The sequence below is a fragment of the Octopus bimaculoides genome, chromosome 8 (genome assembly GCF_046866305.1).
Source record: "Octopus bimaculoides isolate indiv1 chromosome 8, ASM4686630v1, whole genome shotgun sequence".
Lineage (NCBI taxonomy): Eukaryota > Metazoa > Mollusca > Cephalopoda > Octopoda > Octopodidae > Octopus > Octopus bimaculoides.
In genome coordinates this window covers 52,501,493-52,517,009 of record NC_142935.1, presented here as the reverse complement: position 1 = coordinate 52,517,009, position 15,517 = coordinate 52,501,493, and the positions used below count along the sequence as shown (strand labels likewise).

At 34.6% G+C, this 15,517-nt stretch overlaps 1 protein-coding gene across 1 annotated transcript in view; it reads left to right on the top strand.

The window, feature by feature from the left end:
• Positions 1 to 3,750, top strand: part of LOC106881890 (DBH-like monooxygenase protein 1 homolog) — a 121,604-nt gene extending 117,854 nt beyond the window's left edge. The window contains exons 13-14 of the mRNA XM_014932415.3: positions 2,049 to 2,105; positions 3,558 to 3,750. Coding sequence (XP_014787901.1) covers positions 2,049 to 2,105; positions 3,558 to 3,680 — 180 coding nt within the window. The 3' untranslated portion in view covers positions 3,681 to 3,750. The remainder of the gene's footprint in view (positions 1 to 2,048; positions 2,106 to 3,557) is intronic.
• Positions 3,751 to 15,517: the final 11,767 nt, after the last annotated feature.

The window sequence follows — 15,517 nt, the reverse complement described above, 5'->3', positions numbered from 1 at the left end:
AAATATGAATATCAATATGTTAGAATAAGTACGTAGGCAACTAAACTAGTTGCATTTGTCCCGGAAGAGAGAGGGGAGAGAAAGGAGGCGAAATTGCAGGGTATGATAGAGGATACCACCAGTGAGAGAAGGGGTCTCCGGTGAGAGAAGCTAGATATCCGGTATTGGTGGAGGGGCGTGAATGGGCGGGTCCACCGCGAACAAGCAAAGGTTTATTTAAGAGATGGTACGAAAAAATATGTAGCCAACTTGAGAACACGGGCGGGAAGAAGAGCTAAGGGTATTAGAGAGATTTCATTTGGAAATTACATGAAGAATTAGGGAAAAAACTAAGGCTGAGAGAGAGAGAGAGAGAGAGAGAGAGAGAGAGAGAGAGAGCGAGAGAGAGAGAGAGAGAGATTAGGAAGTTATATATTGAAGAGTCAATTTAAATAATTAGCTTACGAAAGTAGATATTAGTAAATACTGCGTATTAATAATGAATGAATGAGTGAAAAGATCGAAAAAACGAGACAGTAGCTTATCAGTGCATAACTGGGTGGTTCAAAAATGTTGTGTGTTCATTCCTAATGCATAACAGCTTAATTATGAAAATATGTCACAACATCGTTTTTGAAGCAGAAGTTATTCTTGAAAATTTTCTCTCGTGCAAATATTTATATATATAAAAAATATTTATGGTCCATTTGGTTTCCCATTTTGTGTACAAGAAAAGCCTATTTATTGTTCTGTTCGTATTATTCTCAATTGTGTTGTTCTCAATCAAATGTTCGTTCATTTACTTTGTGTTATGCAAATGTTACAGAAATAGTATGTTCTTTCACGCATATTTTCAGCGTATTTTTGCAGGCTAATACACACATACACCGTCCCATATGTATGCACACACACACACATGTATATATATATATATATATATATATATATATATATATATATATATATATATATATATATACATATGCATGAGTTTGTGTGTGTGTCTATGTATGTATGTATGTATGTATGTGTGTGCGTATATATATATATATATATATATATATATATATATATATATATATATTGATAGAAAGGACAACAAAAGAAAGAGACCTCGATATTATGTAAATACAGGAATTTATCTGTAAAAATATGTGACAATTATTCGGTAGCCATGAAAAAATTCCAAGTTTCGGATACCGGGGCGGAAACCCACGCCGCCATCTCTTCATTTATCTGGTCAGATAAATGAAGAGATGGCGGCGTGGGTTTCCGCCCCGGTATCCGAAACTTGGAATTTTTTCATGGCTACCGAATAATTGTCACATATTTTTACATATATATATACTTGAATATACTTGTATATGCTGCTGGCCGTGATGAACCAGTTTGGTTTTGTTCTGAACATGCTTTCTTTACTTCATCTTTTCTAGAGTCCTCCCCTCCCGGAGCTCTCTGGAAAGGGTTCTCCGGACGCGAAATTCTTTTTCGCACGAGAGTCGGGACACCAGTAATGAACTCATTTGCATACAGCCATTCAAAGCAGAGCCACATTTATCCTTTCTTCCTTTCTAGTCCCTCTCTAATGGCAGACAGCAACCTTTTTGTCACAATCGAAAATAAATTTCGCTATCACTACAAGTACTAATGTCGCTAACTACCTGTCGGGCAAACGAATAAATATATGTAAATAATATTTCCTCCTTCTTAGTGTTAATCCTTCGATGTTCACTGGTTACACCGACGTTGGCAAAATGATACACTTGCCCAAACAGAATTGCTGGGAGTTATTTCATATTTTTCAGAAAAATGTTTCTAAAAAGTTATAGAGGTTTAAAGTTTGATCATTTTCACCCAGTTTCCCTTTTTACACGCAAGTGTCACCAGAAGTTAGGAAGCAATTTATTATAATGAAGCAAACGTTAACACAATTAATGAGCACAATAACATGAAATTGTAGCTTGTACACCATATGGACAAAAGAAAAAAGCAAAAAGCAAACAAAAGTAGAACACTCTTAAACATATGTGTTTCCTTATTTATTATGAAGATTTTCATTTACATTCTAGTCTGTTTGTAAGCGACGACTTGCCCCAAGGAAACCAAAGACAACAACCACAAAGACGGTAAGTGTTGCTGATATTAATACAGTTTTATGGATTTGTAATAAACAATTGAAGGGTTATAGTGATATAGAAAAATATAAGAATCTTCTCAACTAAATTATATAATGGGAAAAGAATTCTGTTGGAAACCGATTATAAAATGGATGAATATATCATTAAAAAAACTCTTTAAAAACATGTATCGCATCTAACGCAGAATTGGAATATATTACAATCATATCAGGAGAAACCTGCTCATCCATACGAATCCATACAAGTACAAAACGTACTGATGATAACCTATATGGCACACGAATTTGAATGTAAGCATGAATCATGTAAAACTTCATCACTCTTACTTATTTGGTTGCTGTGTGTGTGTATGTGTATGTGTGTTTTATTGCGTGTGTCTGTGTATGTCTGTGTATGTGTATGTTTAAATCGTATATATGTCTATATGTTTATATATGTTTATATATATATATATATATATATATATATATATATATATATATATATATATATATATATATATATGCTGGACACAATAATGGTAGATATGTGTGAGTACTACATGATCATATATGTAGTCATACATGCACAAACACATTACACACACACACACTCACTGAACAGTGATGGTTCTTACTCGAAATAACTGTACGTTCAACTAGATGAATATAATGGGAAGTTATAATATAGTTTAATGATAACCACACTAATAAACGAAGGCATCACTCTGAGTTGCCTGAAGAAGCGATGTCTTACACACATCAGATGGTTGCATCACCTCCTTACGCTTATAATATTCTGTAATTTGTAAACTAGATATTCAAACTGACTGTATATGTGTGCGTGTGTGCATGTGTGTGTGAGAGTGTTTATTATTTCTCTAGCAAAAGAAATTATACTTTGATTCCTGAATAAACGAAGAAAAAACATGAGAGATTGTTCATAAAATATTTAGTTACTCAACTTCACGTATGTTTCATTAACATGGGTGATTATTCGTTACATAATATAAATTCCTTAACCAAGATTTATTGTCAGAACGTCAGAGAAATGTAACTTCTATACATGTAACATTAGTGGACTGAAACGATATTGACAGAATTTTCTGTCAAAAATACAGACATTTACACATACAGTATTGCTATATACTCTGTCATACATATTCACATGCAGCCTACGACACAGAACACAGAGCTACTCATATTCTCTCTCCCTCTCCTTTCCTCTCTTCCTTCCTTTCTCCCTCATTATTTCTCTCTCTCTCTCTCTTTCTCTCTCTCTCTCTCTCTCTCTCTCCCTCTCTCTCTCTCTCTCTCTCTCTCTCTATATATATATATATATATATATATATATATATATATATATCTTTCCCTGTCTGCTTTTCACACATGTACATATACTCATAGTTATTTACATGCAAGAATTTAAATAAATGAATCTTTTTTGTTTTGTTTTTAATAGGAAATGTTCACATCATTGTTAACATCGACTACAGAAGAAAGCCAAGGGCCAGTACATCACATTAATGTTTTCTTATTGACATTCCCTCTGATTATCAACTATGAACTCACCAAATTGTTATAGTGACCAAAGTGTATTGGAACAAATAATTATTTAAATAAACACAAAACCCAATTTAAATTATATTACGAAATGTACTGTTTTGAGGGCTGTTCGTCTTCAGATTCTAACATCAGCGGAAAAGCTAAACATTTTGAGACAAAGAAAAACCGTTTTTTGTTTAGCATGTAACTGGTACTAATTTGATCGGTCCTAGAAACTAAAATTTATCACGGCAGGATTTGAACGCAAAACATGAAGAATCGTAACAAAATGCTGCAAGCTGCTGTTTTATTACTCACCACCCATGTTTCTCTTATGAATGAATTCTTGAATTGATATGAGAAGCATTTAAAAGAGAAGCGTATGTTATAAGGCGACTGGATCGACAGTTGCACATGACTGCTGCTTGTAACGTAAAATAACTTAAATTCGTGATGCGCAAATCCTAATGTTCAGAATAATCCCTTTTTGAAAGAAAAAAAAAAGAAAAGAGAAGTGATTTGAATGTCTGCTTGTCGCTCTTAATACTCACAGTATTCCACTCCACTTCCAGTTTCTTCCCCAAAACTCACATACCAACACGGTACTCGCACATACCTTATTTCAGATTTTTATTTTTATTTTTCTCCGATGCAGACCATCACCAGTTTCGTTTGGATCTAGTTCGTTTCTTCATAATTTAACAATTCATGATGAGTTTTAAAAAGATAAAAAAGAACAAAATTAAATACTGAATGGCATTTCATGCGAACCTCTAGTAAGAACAGATTCTACTATGATACTGAAAATGACAGTGAGGAACAAATTCAGTATATCTATCTATATTTCAGCTTCTACACGAAAGCAAAAGTTTCAATGATGACCAACAAGCCATTAGTGTACATTAGATGATTATGCTAATTGATAATTGGTTATAAGTCTTTCGGACGATTGTCAACAGAGAGAAAACATTTACATATACTTAGTACGAAATTTTCGAAGCTAAAATAGCGTATACACAGAAATATGTACATGTTTGACTTTGTTGATTCTGTAGTCAGCCAAAGGTTTGTGCATATCAGTAAGACAGAGTAAAGAAAAAAGTTACCTTATAGACTGGAGGTTGTTAATAAGAGAAGGACGGGTATATTAGTTTTGTTCGTAGGCTGAAGATATATTTGAAATTGTTTTAGAATTCACTGATTAAGAGTTTCGTAAATGTTTACACGCACGTGCAAGCACGCACACACACACGCACACACATATATGTATGTGTATATATGAGTACTTGTATGTATGTGCGTATGTGCATGCAAGTGTTTCCTAAAGCATGTTGAAGAATTCTAGAAGGGTACTAAAAAGAAACTGGCATTTTGCAATATTATTGTATTCACTTAATTTTACATGTTTACACCTTTATCGCCTTCAAAGTTTTCTCCATTTGAAGCAATCCATCGGTCCATATCCACTATTCGAAACAGTGCTGGAACTCTTACGAAGTGATACTTGTAACACCTCCGTTGTTTTTTTCTTCACCTCTTCCGTGTCTGCAAATTCTGTAGTCCCAGCTTTCGTCACCAATGATGACCTTCGAAAAAAGGTCCGGATCAACTTTTAACTATTCTTTCAGTTCAAGACATGCATTCAGTCATGATTGCTTTTGATCTGCTGTCATTTGGTACCGGCCGGAAGGATTTGATCGAATAAACACAAAGATGCACAGACGCAATTACACGGGTGTCCGCGCACACACACACACACACACACACACACACACACACACACACACACACACACACACACACACACACACACACACACACACATTGCGTTTTTAATTGCCGTCTACCGATCGATCACATGACTTTTGTCTACACAGGACAATAGTAGACGACATTTGTCGAAGATACCACGAAGTGTGACTGAAGTCGGAAACATACATATATGTATGTAAGTGTGTGCGTTTGTGTGTGTGTGTGCATATATATATATATATATATATATATATATATATATATATGTACAGAGAAAGAGAGAGAGAGAGAGAGAGAGAGAGAAGTAGTATGAAGGCATGTATCTATATTATGTTTGTATATGTGTATGACTGTGTGCGTGTGCATACATACATACATTTCCAAAAAAAAAACTTTCCAAAAATTTAGCACATAAATACATATGCATGCATCTAGACATGAAAATATATACATAAAAACGCATCCATAAAACAAACATACAAATCTGCGCATACATTAACACCAAATACTACACACACACATACACACATATGCACAAATACCTAGATGATGTTGATAAAAGTTCCAATAAAGGAGCCTTGAATCTATGTTAGAGTCCGGCTCTTTCTCTATGGACAAGAAATACAGAAATGAAACTGATTGATAACATACAAAACCATATATATTCATGTCAATTGAGTGGAGTTTTCCTTTAGACCGTCTTTTGATTAAGACAGATGAGATATGGATAAAATAAGCTATTGTAGCCATATTCTAATTTGAATCTACTTAATAAACGTCGTTGACGGTGTTCTCAAGAATTCATTTCTCATTTTTCATTCAAAATTTTAAAAGGATATAGTAGAATGTTATATTTGTGAAAAATTAAGATCACGACTTCTGGAACCAGCACCGCGGGATGGATATTCTATAATACACTAATTTCATGAGTGTTAAAATAGCCTGAATAAATAGTTGTTATTATTTAAGCTGTCGTATGTCCAAATTTGGCCAAACGTGTTTTTTTTTAAATATTTAATTTTTCTTACAATAACCGGTTCTTTTGGTCAAACTATCGTATCTCCAGCTGCTTCAGATGCCAAGATATGAAATTTGCCAAAGTGTAGTACAAGGGTTTAACATTTTTCGAAAGTGTAATAAGTCCCAGTTTTGCAAAAATATTTCTGACTGAAAAAATCATGCATGCATAAAGTTACGATTTTATGCACTCAACAAAGTATTATTGTTAAGCTGAAACCGTTGCTAATGTAAAAAGAAATGGAATGGTGAAGCTATTCTTTCGTTTTCTGAAAAAGCAACGTTTTGGTCTTTTGCATAATACCAACGTATTATACAAGAACAGTTTTAGAGGAATTTTTCAATAAGCCTTACATAGAGGAGAAATAATCGTGATGAACTAATATTTTAAGGATACAGTGTTAACAAGGCACATATAGATGTTTTATTATATAGTTCTGTTTCTCCCGTGATTGTGGGAATTACATTTTGTGAAATACGAATGGTGATATAATAACTGCACTTAAGAAGGGGTTCATTAACATATACCAAAAATTATATTTAAAGATCACAGTAGTTAAAAATATATAATAATCAATTTTAGATATAACTCCCAGATTCAAGTAGTAGGAAACGCCCAACTTACAAAAACCAAGCAACAAATTGCAATGTGTTAATTATAGTTTATAGTTATATTCCAGTATTCCTTGAAACTTTAATAATTTTAGAATACGTGTATCCAATCAAATGACGAGGAACCCTTTTTTTTTCATGATGCTCATTATCACAATGTCGCATTAAAAACAGTGGTTTAAAAAAGACAAAGAAATATTATATGGTATAATCCAGTGTATAGTTTAAGTACGTATTTCAATGTTTCCACGATTTTTCTTTTTCTCAACCTTAAGAAATATTTCTCAGTAGAACTTAGATATCATGAAATCCTTAATAAAATGAAACAACAACTGCTCTATAAGCATCGATAACTATTATAAACAGAAGAAATTCCTCGTCCATACAATTTCAGCAACCCTGATATCTGTATCTTTAAATCCTTAATTCATATAGCTATTACTGAAAATCACTTTGAAAAGACTACTGCAGTTTTCTTTTACATTCATATTCCCAAATTTAGTATCAAATACTGTTCTTGTGGGGAACCAAATAACATACTGTTATATTTTCATATAGCTTATAATCGTCTCCCAACAATCTCTAAAACACTATTTTAGATCTCGTTTCACAAATAGTATAGTTGTGATGCTTACGATTTTCTCTGACCTTGATAAGCTTTTATAAAACCTCTGAAAATTACAGACTACCCTTTCTGATTTTTGATATATGCATGAAACAAGTAATCATTAAATGATTACATTCTTAGGGGGAAATAATTAGCTGAGACATAGTGCGGCCTCCTTTTGAGTAGTAGATTACCCTACAACATAACGATCAGGCATTGAAACAGCTGCTTAGCCATTGTGATATAGACTACGGTATATTTGACTTTCGAATGGATTCAATGAAGTTTATATTGAAATAAGACGTCTCAAATTACTTGATATCTGTATTGTTGGAAAACTTAGGAAAGTGGCTGCATTATTTTTGGAGAGGTAGAAGAGCAGTCGCAACGAGCAATGCACTTTCAAACGAGTTATTAACTCCGAGGGGTGTTCCTCAAGGAAATGCCTTGGGATCATCACTGTTTGTAATATCTCCCCCAGATACAAGCGCAAAAAACCTTGGCTATGGATTACAGTACAGAAGTATCAAAGGTAATCAAGAAACCTCATTGATATCATAACGCTACATCAAAATCTAAATGCAGTTTACAAGTGGATAACAGAAAACAAAGTAATCTAATGCTGAAAAATTTGAAACACTCTGCAATAAGTTATTGCTATCAAAATTCACAGGACTAGATGGGATTGCAGTCTCAGAGTAAGAATCAATGCTTGACTTGAGAATCAAAAACGTAATTATGTAGCGTTTCATATGCATATTATTGAGATGTAATTACTGAGACGACAACTCAGAACAGACGATTGTTGTAGGTTTGGATTCTGGGATAATTTACAACTGGAAAAGAGAAATAATGTTGGTCGCGTAAAGGAAATTTTTCCACAGTCATTTAGACTATTGCTCTCAGTTGTGGTCGTCAAATAGTGTTAAACTGTTTGCAGAACTCGAAGCAATCCAACGCTACTTACTGCTCTATTAATGTTATCGCAATTCACCATGAACAACCAGAAGTGACAGAAAATCATCACGACATTACTTCCCGTAGTGAAGACGGATAAGATATAAAGTTGTGTAGGGGTATTTATATGTGCGCGCGCGCTCATGTGTGTTTCTGTGCGCCTGTGCTTTTTCTCTTTCATATCTATTTCCACCTAACTCTTTAATACTTGATAGTTGAGATTACATGGATGAGCATATACGAGCGAAAGACTGTGTGTTATTTATTTGTGAGTGTTTGCGAGTAAGTTGGTGGTACTTCTAAACATAAGGTAGCAAGGGAGATAACATCACTCCATATAGCATTTATAGTAAGTTGGTAAGCGAGATATCGTTCAAGAAAGTGGTATACTGGCTCATGATTACAGAAAGATTATATGTTTATATATATATATATATATATATATATATATATATATATATATATATATATATATCTGTACACGCGCGCGTGTGTGCGTGCGTACGAGTGTGTTTATATATATACAGACAGACATACATACAGACAGACACATAGATAGATAGATATATTGATTGATATATAGATTGTAATAATTAAAAAGAAAAATCAAAAAGTAAATTTGTGAATTCTATTCCTTTTTTCGTGTTAATTACTTAATTTCAAATTGAAATTTCTAATCCTACCTCATAGTATGATGAAATGATTATTTCCCTGCCGTGACCATCTGTACTGAAAAAACAAAAAAACAAAAAAAAAAAAACAAGTGTATTTGAAAAATTTCAACTGTGATATCACGAAAATCCGTTTTAAACTGTTGACTATGGTCAAGACTCATGTTAATGAATATATGTTTGTTCAGCTACATACACAAAGGATTACCGAAAAAAAAAGTGTTTGAAATGATTGTCGTCACCTCAGAGAGTATATTGAAAAACGGCTTGTGGGTTTGTTTGTAGCTGAAACTGAAACTATTGGTTATTATAAGACATTTTCACGAGGTAGAACTCCCCAAGGCAACAACTCTTATTCCGTATATATACAAATAGAACGTCTCTTCTTTTTTTCTCGATTCTTAAACTGCTAACGTTTTATGAAGAAAAGGAAAATACACATTCCATGAATTTCCTGTAGATTGTAATTATTTTCACCTTTAAGGAAAATGTCTCACTTCGTAAAACGATCCTTATTTAATATGTCACAGGTTATATCATTCCCATGATTTGTAAAAAGGACAGAAATAGTGCTATACATTATTACCACCGACTATAAATTTTAAGGACATTGTAATAAGTAAATAAATAAATAAACAATTGAATAAAGAAATTGTTAATTCGCTGCATCTTTTTCCACGTAATTATTTAATTTCAAATTAAAATTTCTAATGCAGACTCATATTATGAAGAAATGATTATTTTCCTTGTTTTAGCTTCCTTGTATCTTCCTTGTATTAGCCACTAATAGAGAAACCAAGTGCATATATTTCTTCCTAGATGTGAGTTTTGTGTGCATATACTCATAATACATAAGAATTAACATCCAGGCAGTTGAAGCCGTTGCTTGAAGGTTTTGATTGTGATTCGATCTCGCAAACTGAAGACCGCTGTTTGAAGGAGAGACCTTCACGTTCACAAATTATTGTACATTTATGAACTTGCTATGAATTTGTCTCCATTCACTCTGTGTATAAGCTTTATTTTAGACTCAAAGACTCATGGTTGCTATGTATGTATAATATGTATGTGTGTGCGTGCGTATGTGTGTGTGTGTGTGTGTGTGTATGTGTGTGTGTGTGTGTGTCTGTCTGTCTGTATGAACGTAAGTGTGTGTATTTGTTTGTAAGTGCGTGTACACGCCGTATCGAAGGTCAGATATAGACATAGAATGTCAGAAGTGAAAAAAGAGCGCTCTGCATAGTCAACAGAGTTAAATGTTATTATTAATATCTTCTACCGGTTCAGTTAGAGATACCTTAGGTTTCGAAAATTCAAATGTGTAGAAAAATATTTAATCCCTACGTTACACACCAGCCAGTATTAACTTGCGTTCACTTAATTCCAAAGAGATGTTTCATAAAGCAACCCCTTATTACAACAAAACACTTAGAAATAGCGGATATAAAGATAAAATTAAGCATGTACCCAACCCTTAACGAAACACAAACAAAAATAGAAGTAAGACAATTATCTAGTTCACACCCCCCATTCTCCCTAAATTTCAAAGTAACGTCTTCAACCTAATAAATAAGAATTTTCTGCTTCAAAATAAGTATATGATATTCAGTAGGCATTCGGTGAAAATCAGTTATTTCTGCACTGCTTTCATAAGATCGGGAGTCCCCCAGAAAGTCAAATCCGAAGAGAAGCCGGGGATGTTTCTGCAGAATGAAGGATAACTACGTGGTACAGTAAGACTGTAATGTGAAGTCTAATGTGTATGAAACCACCATTGCACCAGCTGAAACAAGCCAAAACGAGAGCGGAGGAAACATATGTGGGAATGGTACAAGACCGCTTTAAGAAGCGGCGCTATTCACATATTGCAACCTTTAAACATCCAGAAAAGAGGACTACGACGGCTCTTGCGAAGCAAGATGGGAACTAAGTGATAAAAGAATACCACATAACATCAAATGTAAAGTTCTGGACAAGTCTAGGCTATGTATCAAAAGGAGATAGATATGCTCTTTACATGATTAAGAAGTTCCGGACATAACAAGGACTAAAATCCAGCAATGTATACCTGATCAATAAGAGCAAGGTCTTCAGAGGACCTTCTTCCATATGCTGTCAGTTCCATCCTCCACTTCACCATACTTTTTTCAAGCAATCGCTCAACATTCGATGGAATACCAAATAGGTTCATACATTCCATAATCCAAGAATGTGGGATCATATCGTACGCCTTACGATAATTGATCCATGACATGGCTACGTTAGTTTTCCTCCTCTTGCAGCCTCTAAGTACAGTTATATCTGGTATGATTTGATTCTTGGTACCTCTGCACTTACGCTTGCAAGTCTTCTGCTCATGTGGCAGGGCTCCATTTTTATCCAGATGTCCGTACATAGACTCTGCGACTATTCCAGTCAATAATTTCCACATAATTGTCTACCGTATTGCCTTTTTCGATGTTTTTCAAGCACATCTCTGTCCTGCCCACTGTCAATCACTCTGGTGTTACTTGGTCAGTATTTAACAAGGTGTTGAGTTGTGCAGCTATTATTATTATTATTATTCAGTAGTTTTTATAACGTGCTTTCACTTCACTATCGAGCGCAGCTCTGTGCGCCTTGGGTATGTGCTGTGGTTTGCTGTGGTACTCTTATGGTTACTGTATTGAAAGTGTTTTGCGTAGGATGTGTGCTGTGCCCAGTAGTGCAATTTTCTGTATGTTATATATATTTGTAAGTCCTGGTGTTTTTGTTATGTATTTGTCTGAATATTTTTTTTATTATACCTAAGGCACCTACTATAATAGGAATTGTTTCTGTTTTTAGATTCCACATTCGAGTTAGTTTTTCCATTTCTTTTAGAGAGACGTTGTCATCTGCTGGTATTGATACATCAATTAGAAAGCATTTTTTTCTTCATGATCTTTGACAACTATATCTGGTCTATTTGCCTTAATTTCTCTATCTGTGTGTATTGGCATATCCCAGAGTATGGTTGCTTTCTCGTTTCTGTGACCTTTTCTGGCGTGTGTTTATACCATCTTTTTTCTGTTGTTATTCCATAGTGTTGGCATAGCTTCCAGTGTATATAGGTCCCTGTTCTGTCGTGTATGTGAATATATTCCTACTTAGCCAGGATTGGGCAGCCAGATATAATATGATTTATTGTTTCTTGTCCATCTCCACATATTCTACAGTTACTTGTTATGTTTCTTTTCATTATATGCTTTTGGTAATTTCTGGTGGGGAGGCTTTGGTCTTGTGCAGCAATTAAAAATCCTTCAGTCTCTGCTTTGAGTCCTGAGCTTCTCAACCATTGCTGGGATTTTTCTCTGTCTATTTCTTTTGCATTTAGTTTAGCCCAGTATTTACCATGTAGGGGCTTTTCTTGCCATCGTTTTATCATGGTCCGTTGCTGTTCTAGTTTTAGTTTGGATTTCATTTGTTTTATAGCTTTTGTTGTTTCTTCTTCTTCTTCTTTTTCTTCTTCTTCCTCTTCTTCTTCTTCTTCTTCTTCTTCTTCTTCTTCTTCTTCTTCTTCTTCTTCTTCTTCTTCTTCTTCTTCTTCTTCTTCTTCTTCTTCTTCTTCTTCTTCGTATTTGTTAGGTAGATTGATTTCTTGTTTGTATTTGTCAGCTTCCTTAAATACTGAAAACAGTTTTTTGTTTTGCTCGTGTTTTGTGGCGATCTGTATTAATTTTCCTTGCTTCTGGAGTAGGTATTTTTGCAGTCCTATGGTGGTTATTTTATAATAGTTTTCCAGCTGTATAAGACCCCTGCCACCTTCTGTGCGTTGTATATATAGCCTTTCTATGTCAGATTTTGGGTGATGCATCCTATATCCTGTCATTATTTTTTCTTTCATTTGTGTATGTTGTATCCTATCTAGTTCATTGACTCCTAAATATTTATATGGCTGGTTTTCGTCTAGTTCTCTTATTTCATTGGCCTTATCTAGTGTTATATTGCTACTTTTAACTAATTTTCCTCTTTTCAGGGTTGCTTTGGCACATTTTTCTAATCCGAATTTCATATCTATTTCCTTGGTAAAGCCGTGTACTGTCTGTAGTAGTGTTTCTAGCTCTTTGTCATTTTTTGCATATAATTTTAGGTCATCCATATATAAAAGGTGGCTGACTGTTTTTCCGTAGCATTTGTAACCGCATCCAGTTCTATTTAGCAATTCAGTTAAAGGTGTGAGTGCCAGGCAGAACAGGAGTGGAGATAGCGTGTCTCCCTGGAATATTCCTCTTCTAATGCTTTCGTTTTCACAAGTCCCTCTTTTGTTTGGAGCTGTAGCACTGTCTGCCATTTGTTCATTGAGTGCCTTATGTATTTTATAATAATTGGTGCCACCTTGTTTATGGCTAGTGTTTCCAGAATCCACGTGTGGGGAACACTGTCGAAAGCCTTTTGGTAGTCCACCCAGGCCATCCTGAAGCCTTTCTTCTTTCTGTGGCTGTTTTCAGTTATGGCTTTATTGATCAATAATTGGTCTTTACAGCCGTATGAGCCCTTGCAGCATCCCTTCTGCTCTTCTGGAAACAGGTTGTTGTTGTTATTATTATTATTATTATTATTATTATTATTATTATTATTATTATTATTATTATCATCATCATTATTATTATTATTATTATTATTATTATTATTATTATTATTATTATTATTATTATTATTAGTAGTAGTAGTAGTAGTAGTAGTAGTAGTAGTAGTAGTAGTAGTAGTTGGTGTCATCATTTGAAACGATCGTATACATGGATTAAAATTTTACAAAACTTTTAACATCTCTCCATCTTTAATTGTTAGTTGACTTTATATAGGATTGTATACATAAAGAGAAATATTAGTATTTCTAAGTGTGTCTAAAGAAAACTACGACAGCAGTACTGGATATTAATAGTTATCGCCAAGCTAACATGGCAGTCCCGGGAAAATAGGACGAATGCTGCCGTTTATTAGCTTCAAGAGGCCATCGCCTCTAGCTAGCTAATGGACACACAACCCTGTGTCCATTACAATCTTCGAACAGGGGAGGTCAGCAGCTTCCCCTTGCTGGTTCAACATCCACAGACTAGTTTCGGAGTATTTGCTCTTTATCAGTGTGGAGTAGCCGTACCCAGCAGGCGTCGCTGCTGATCGTCTGTTCAAAGGTTTATTTACCGATATTCGATGGAATACATCCACTGGTTTTCAAAAAGAGAAATATTAATATTTCTAAGTCTCTCTAAATGAGACTACGGCAGCAGTACTGGATAGTAATAGTTATCGCCAAGCTAACATGGCAGTCCGGGAAAATAGGACGAATGCTGTTGTTGAATAACTCCAAGAGGCCATCGCCTCTAGTTAGCTATGTGACACACAAACCTGTGTCCATTACAACCTTCGAACAGGGGAGGTCAGCTCTCCTTTAGAGAAACTTAGAAATACCAATATTTCTCTTTTTGAAAACCAGTGGATGTATTTCACCGAATACAGGTAAATAAACCTGCTGGGTTCGGCTACTCCACATTGATAAGGGGCAAATACACCGAAACTAGTCTGTGGATGTTGAACCAGCAAGGAGAAGCTGGTTCACCAATATAGTACTCTTTCACCAACGATTTCACCAATATAGTACTCTTTACATTGTGGGCAAATTGCACAGTAAATTAAGTTTTTCGTTTTGCAATTCATGATTGCATTGACTTTGAAAATCTCATTGTTTCAAGGGAGATTTGTGCACCCTCTCCAATGTATTCACAGGTTCCGCTTCGGGGGTCCCTGCATTTTTAAATTTGCATTGTTTCAATGTTAGATGTAAATTTCGCCTTGTTGGGTAGGTTTTCAGTTTGGTGCTTGGCGTCTGCTATATATTATTGGTGAGTCTTTTTTTTAGTGCATTCATTTTGGGAGATTGCTGGAGAATTTGGGAGATATTGTTTGGCGGCTTTCACAACATTGAAGTTCCTTGGGTTGTGAGTGATGACAAAAAGGATGACTGTTTTGTCCTTTTATTTATTTTTTTGTTTGTTATTCTCAGTATTCTCACTGGAATGTTTTGGGCCTTGGAGATGGCTGTATTGATAAGGTTCGTCGGATATTCTTGTCTTTTAAGGAACCATTTTAGTTCATATAATTTTTTTTCTGGAGTGTTAAAGGGAATGTGTCCTTTTGGTATGTGATGGGTGTGCTGATCGGAAATTTAAGTATAGGTTTGTTTTGATATTTTCCCCTTCTTTAATGATAAGGATATCCAGAAATAATAGTTCCTTTCTACTA